The 7,500-nt window shown below is 39.3% G+C and overlaps 1 protein-coding gene across 6 annotated transcripts in view; it reads left to right on the forward strand.

Moving 5' to 3' along the window:
- Positions 1-7,500, forward strand: part of adck1 (aarF domain containing kinase 1) — a 72,425-nt gene that overhangs the window by 41,580 nt on the left and 23,345 nt on the right. For 5 of the 6 annotated variants that reach the window (XR_015097132.1, XR_015097131.1, XM_086095312.1 and 2 more), the window contains exons 7-10: positions 81-197; positions 1,551-1,772; positions 2,219-2,368; positions 4,308-4,505. Coding sequence is in view for 4 of the 6 variants with exons in the window: in XM_086095312.1 (XP_085951438.1) it covers positions 81-197; positions 1,551-1,772; positions 2,219-2,368; positions 4,308-4,505 (687 nt within the window). In the remaining 2 variants the exon portion in view is untranslated. The remainder of the gene's footprint in view (positions 1-80; positions 198-1,550; positions 1,773-2,218; positions 2,369-4,307; positions 4,506-7,500) is intronic. The other variant, XM_086095315.1, reaches the window with a different exon arrangement.

Raw genomic sequence — 7,500 nt, forward strand, 5'->3', positions numbered from 1 at the left:
AGAAACAGAAGACCACCCGAAAGTATCTATTTATCAGTTTACGTATACCCTTTTATAATAAATAATGTTGTTCTATTTAGGTTCCCATGATCCACTGGGACTTGTCCACTAAGAGGGTTCTGATCATGGAGTTTGCTGAGGGAGGGCAGGTCAACGACCGAGAGTACATGAAGGAGCATGGCATCAACGTCAATGAGGTTTGTTGTTTATTGGTTCCCGATTAGCTCTTGCAGAATACAAAAGCTAATCATCACGGTGTCCTAAAGTGGAAAATAAAACAATGCAAAAAAATTATAAAATAAAAACAATTATACTAATGAATGCTTATAAAAGAAACCATAATGAGGATAATACATTCTGAAAAAATAAAACAAAAAAACAAAGAAAAACCCAAATACAGTACATTCAGTCATGAATGTAACCCATACATAAAGCGCACCGCGTTATTGGGTGCATGCTTGCTAAAACAAACATACAACAGGAGTTCAGTTCTACTTTATTCAACAATTTAACAATGTACTCACGTTATTTTTTTGATTACTCTTCATCCACAAATCCATCCAAGTGTCCTAATTGAACTGGTGAGCAATTTCTCCATCAAACATGCCAGGTTCTCCCTCGTCATTATCACAGTCAGTCTTGTTGCCGTGCGGCTGTTTAGCAATGATGCCGGTCTTTTTTTCGGGGGTAACTACTTTGGCACAACACCGGCAGTATTTTGCTATCCGTTGCTGCTCAGTCTCGCGGCCAGAGTACGGGTCGTCTCCGCACCCACAAACGAGGTAGACAAAATGAACTGAAGGAGACAGAAGGTCATACTGCAGTCTGGTGTTTTATTTTATCTCTCTTTTTATTTACTTTATATATTGTTATTGTTATATAATTCATTGATTGTTCCATACCTGACCTATTGCATTGAAGTGTGGGCGTGTGCAGCCAATACCTACACTGAATCCATCTTTCTTTTACAGAAACGTGCTATTCGTGTTGTTTGCGGTTGTGGATAAGAGACCACACTAATCCATTATTTATACAACTAAAAACTTTAACATTTAATGAATTTATGGAGTTTAACCGCCTTAAAATATAAAGCCCATCTTGAAATTTTACCAGTTAATTTACAAACTAAATTTATAAAAAGCGAAAGTCAGTACAAATTAAGAAGAGCATACATTTTTTACAAACTTAAATATAGAACAAAACAAAAAGCAAGATGTATTTCAACTCAAGGTGTTGGTCTGTGGAAAAATCTATTTGTATTTTTTTTTTAATGTATAAAAGCACAATTACTGCAAAAATATATATAGCACGAGGACACCCAGTTGAATTACTTTGAATTATTTTGTAGTATTATTACACTGAAAGCATCTTTTTTGTTGTTGTTGTTGATCAGGGGCAGACAAAACGAGTTTTACTTTTTTCTGTCCCCTTTCATTTATTTTACTTTACTTTGAATTTGAATATTGCTTTATAATGTCTTTTTTTCTTTTACAAATGAATGAAATAAATGATGATGATGATGACTTTCTCGTTTAATCTCCACATTTGAGTACATACACTCATACAGCCTCAACTCTTCCGCCTTCTTCCTCCCTGCATGGGCGCTCCGAAGTCACACGTCATACGCAGCCATTCACAGTGGCTTGAGGAAGCAGCCAACCAGGAACGAGCATGAAACCCGCCCACCAATCAGAGAAGTGCCTTGGCACAGCAAAATTTGCCCCGTAGTTGGCTGGAAGGAAAACGTCTTCGGAACTCGGCGCACACAAAAGGCACACTTTTTTTTTTTTCTGGCTCGAAGGAGCGGCAGGTCTGATTTAGAAGCGGTGCCGCGCCGCTGCTGAATGAATGCAACGGAAACACTGACTTTTATTAAATTTTTTACTTTTATGCTGCTGGGAAATGAAAATACAGACTTCAAGAAAGCTATTTTTAGAGAAAACTATTGCTGCCGACATGCAAACCCTATAAAACTTGTGTGTTTGAAATTGCCCCACTGAAAATGTTTCTTGAGAAGAAAATACAGTTTGCTGGTATACTAGTCACAATGTGAATTTATGAAATCAAAAGTGTTCATTATTTAAAAAAGGAGACCAATTGTTTAGTCCTTATATTGTCATATTTTGGTCAGTGTTTATGATCGTGTGTTTCGATATGTTGAATTGTCTTTTAGTTTTGCTCTACAAAAACGTTACTTTTGCAATATTTGTTTCAACAGATTTCCGAAAACCTAGGCAAAATGTACAGTGAAATGATCTTCATACACGGCTTTGTGCACTGTGACCCACACCCTGGCAATGTGTTGGTTCGAAAGTGTCAAAAAAGCAAGAAGGCGGAGATCATCCTACTCGATCATGGCCTTTATCAGGTTAGAAATCTTCAAGCGTCACAAAGCACTAATAACGCAAAAATGTTCCAATTTTGTTGTCCATTTTTCATGTGCTGACTGAGACCTTGAGTAAATACATTTATCAAAAAACATACAATTCGGATCCACGTACAAGTATGTTGCTGTTTCGCACACTTATACACAGACAGTGGTCTACACAGACACATTTATTAGAGCCCCAGCAGACTAAAAGCTTTTTGATAAACAGCTCTTTTGATGTGTTCTTAGCAGAGTGCACGATGCTGTCTTCAAATTGGACATAACCTGTGTGCACTCTCAAGACACAACACACAAATGCTTTTAAATTGGCAGCATTCATTAACAAGAATTTGCTAAAAAGAAGCATATGATCAGAGGTTGTTCCTGTTGTACACCGAGGATGACCAACATGCAGCTTTGTGGTTAATCTGTTTACCACTGTTACGCCCCTCCAGTCGAAAATTACAAGTCCAAATGGATCTTGTTACAACAGGCATTTATTGGTGGTTAAGCATGCCGTGAGAACTGTACAAAATACAGAAAACTCCATATTAAAGAGCTAAATAACACAAAATAATTATCATAGAGAACATAAACAATTAAACAATCAAAATATAACTTCCATTTGCCATATAGGCCTGTTCACATCCACTACATAAGCCTGCTAACGATGATAGCATGCTAACGGACTAGCGCTAGCGTGATGGTGAGCTAATGATAGTACACTACTTCCAAAAGGCATCGTAAATACTAACAGGAAGAGTGCAAATGATTGCAAATATGTTACCTCATTGGCCGCATGTACTAGAGAGGCGTAAAATCTATTTTTCCAACAGCTACAACCGCAGCTTTTCAGGCTGGCTTTCATTAGTCTTAGAATAAATGACGTAGCAATGCGTCAATCATTAGCGTCCCCATGCAACACGCACATAAAGGACATTGGTTCCACTATAAAAACAAACCCTTGAAACAACAAAATTCTTACAAATGCATAAAATAAATATAAATATTTATGATATAATCAAATTAAACATATTTAATTCTAAAGCTGACTCTCAGAGGATTTCCACGGTCACAAATACACTTGCAAAAGGAAAAAATACTTATCTAAATGCCTATGAGTGTTTGGAAATGCAATCATACAGGTGACAATATTTTTAAACAAAAATAATTGTAATAATAATAATGATCAAAGTTTTATTATTATTATTATTACTATAAAACTTTCAGACATTTTGTTTGATTTTCATAAATCACCGCTAGCTGCCACCTGCTGAATGAGTGAAATCAAAACATGGCTCTACTGCCACGGACATATCACTTCATTACTTAACCAGTAATTAAGACTTAGCCAGAAAAATACATTTGTGAGAAACTCTGCATTTAAAGATGCAATTCAATATTCTTGCATGCCAATCACTCCAAATTACCAGAAACATAATATAGTATGTACGCACAGTATAAAGTGATTATCCAAATTCTGCAGTTTTGAGGAATGTAAAAAAATATATATACATATCACACATATCAATGTCAATAAAATTCCTGTACATTGAAATACAAGAAAATACAAGAAAAACATTAATGAATGACTTAAAAAAAAAAGAAAGCTAAAACATGTAGTTAAACTTGTTAACTAAACTTTGTCTTACAGTAGATCCATGTCTAAATATCATTGAGAAAGATTATGACACCCCCCAGTTTCTACTGGCATTGTTTTATTTGTGTGTAAATGAGCTTTTGCATTAATTGATTATTGAGTGACTGGCCGAATGAGGTAACAAATATGAAAGCTGTAGAAGCACGCGCAATACGAATAAAGCCCATTTGCTATTTACCATATGTTTGTCACCCAAAACCACGAATACAAACATAAATTCATGCAATATACTATCCTTTGTATTTTATTGAACAAGCAATTGGCACTTTTTGTACCCAGGTCCTACAACCAGACTTCCGGATAAACTACTGCCAGCTCTGGCAGGCCCTGATTAATCAGGACATGCCTGGGGTGGAGCGTTACAGTCGCAAACTGGGAGCTGGAGACCTGTACCCACTGTTTGCTTGTGTACTCACTGCTCGTTCTTGGACTGCCGTCAACTCTGGTATCAGTTATGTGCCTGTCACACGCTCAGAGGTAGGATTTATATTGTTTCTCAAGGGCAAATTTCCGACAGAGAAGATGTCTCTAATACTAAAATATTACAAGTACAAACATATGCCACTACTAAACGCAACTCAATTTCATACAGCGTTTTAAGAACAGCCACTGAAACAAAGTGTTGTTCATAAATATAAATCGGACATAAGGCAGTTTAGTATACCGTAATTTAAAAATAATACAACAAAAACAAAGTAAAAAAAGAGAACGGTTAAGCAAGCAAAGCTTAAATTAATAAATAAAATAATACATTATACCGCGACCTTCGAGAGGTTTAGCGGTTCAGATAATGGATGGATGGATGATGTTTGAAGATAATTGCTGAATACATACACAGACTGAGCATTACCAGTATGTATTATTATTTCCTGTTTTACTCGTCAAAGATCTAAATAACTTATTTTTGTTTCAATAGCAATTTTGCTAATCAATGACAACATGCGATTGGAAGAGCTTTCAAGAGCACGGCGTGGGGGAGGGTGACTCTCCCGTTTAATCGCACTTTGTTTCTTTAGGAACACTACGAGGCTTACCTCGCTTTCTTTATATCCGTTTCGCATTGCTCGGCAGAGAGCGAGTGGCCATTCTCTGTCACTACGCAGAATGCGTTGTGACATAAACAACAATGTACGTACAAATAAAGTTTCTACAAAATGTATGATGAAACTGGAAAGGATTTTTGAAAAGTGAATCTCACAGATATGTTACTAACAACCAAAAATATCATATAGAGCTAACTTGTTATTACAGTCAAGGTTCCTTTTAAGCATTACATTACCCTCTTTATTATATTTATTTTATCTTATGTTATCTTATGTCTATCCATCCATTATCTGCCGCTTACCCGAGGTCAGGTCGCGGGGGCAGCAGCTTAACACATTCACTCCCAGCCATTTTCACTTTAGCAACCCCCTTCACTCACGGCTGTTTTACTGGATTTTGACTGATTTTGCAAGGTCCACAGAATGTTCTGTTCTATTGCTATAAAAACATGGACCCTACCACAAGAAAGATTAGAGTCTCTTCTTTCATCAGGAAAAAAAAGTATATTTGTATCTGTTTCCGTTTTCATGTCAGAAGTTGTATCAAAGCCTTCTGTATTTTCTTGCATAAAAAAAACAGAAAACAATTTTTAAATATGTTTTTGGGAGTGCAGGACAAAGTAATCAAATGTATTAATAGGGATGCACCGAAATGAAAAATGCTTGGCCGAAAACCGAAATGCAGAGAAAAAAAAAAAAGAAGCCAATTTTTACTATCATTGCATTTATTATAATTAATATATTTAGCACTGGCATTTTAACCAAGCACAATATAATTTGAAATGTTCCCACACTGCAAACATGTTGCCTAATGGTACATTAAACACCAAACGAGGGTTGAGCATTTTCTGGCGGTGCGATTGCACTTTATAGTCAATGTAGTTCGCACAGGCGGGGATGGATGCGTGCGGCGGGACAAGGTGCGGTGCACTTAAAATCGGCACATTCCGCACCAGCTAATCGGCTTCGGGAACGGACTGCAAAGTCACACATAGCGTCCTGTACAGGTCTGCCACTACCCGGAGATAGCGGTAAGTGTTTCTGTGTTTAAAACTGTTAATAGCAACAGTGCTAGCATTAGCTAAAGTATTTAGCACGGCCACCCGGATGCCGGTGAAAAACTGGAAGCGTTTGAGGGGCTCTTATTTATTAAAAAAAAAAAAAAAAAGGGAAGGCGCTGCGGGAGAAAGAGTGGCTCACCTGTACTGCAGTACACGGCAGTTCTGTCTTTTTTTGACCCACTTAAATGTTGTACACCAATCAACGCCCCTCTCCTCCGGTGTGCGCAATGACTCTGGGAGCTGCTGTGACCGACCGGTGCAAACTCACATAGTGAAAAGCCAGCAAGAAGAGAGGCGGACACTCACCCCGTGTTCGCTGTTGAGTTCAAACAGACGCTTGCTTGCAGCGTTTTTTTTGCTTGCGTCACCACATTTCGGCCATATTCTTTCGGCTTTAATTTTCGGTGGCCTAAATTTCGGTGCATCACTATCAATACATTTTTGGGATTTAATGAATTAACAGGGAAGCCCAGACTTCCCTCTCCCCAACCACTTCAACCAGCTCCTCCGGCTCCCAAGGTGTTCCTAGGCCAGCCAAGAAACATACTCCATACCCTCTGTTGGGACATGCCCGGAACACCTCTCCAGGGAGGTGTCCAGGAGGCATCTGAACCAGATGCCCGAGCCACCTCAGCTGGCTCCTCTCAACGTGTAGGAGCAGCAGCTCGACTCTGAATCCCTCACCGGGCTTCTCACCCACAGGTCGTGACCATAGGTGAGGGTAGGAACATAGATCGACCGGTAAATTGAGAGCTTTGCCTTTCGGCTCAGCTACTTCTTCAGCCCACAACAGACCGATACAGAGTCCGCATCACTGCAGACGCTGCACCGATTCACAGTCGATCACCCGCTCCATCCTGCCCTCACTCGTGATCAAGACTCCAAGATACTTGAACTCCTCCACTTGGGGCAGGTTCTCATCCATGACCCGGAGTGAGTACTCCACCCTTTTCCGACTGAGGACCATGGTATCGGATTTGGAGGTGCTGATTTTCTTCCCAACTGCTTTACACACGGGTGTAAACCGCTCCAGTGAGAGTTGGAGATCGCGGTTCGAAGAAGCCAACAGCACCACATCGTCTGCAAAAGCAGATATGCAGTGCTGAGGTTAACCAAACCGGACGCTCTTAACGCTTTGGCTGCACCTAGAAATTCTGTCCATAAAGGATATAAATATAATTGGTGACAAAGGGCAGCCTTGGCAGAGTCCAACCCTCATTTGAAACAAATCTGGCTTACTGCCGGCAATGCGAACCAAACTCTGACATTGGTGGTACAGAACAGCCCATATCAGGGAGTTCCGTGCCCCAAATTACCGAAGCACCCACCACAGAACTCCCCAGGGGAAGTCCACTTAACATCTGTAGA

Source organism: Leptonotus elevatus, chromosome 14, assembly GCF_054856555.1.
Source record: "Leptonotus elevatus isolate MCC_2025b chromosome 14, RoL_Lele_1.0, whole genome shotgun sequence".
Classification (NCBI taxonomy): Eukaryota; Metazoa; Chordata; class Actinopteri; order Syngnathiformes; family Syngnathidae; genus Leptonotus; species Leptonotus elevatus.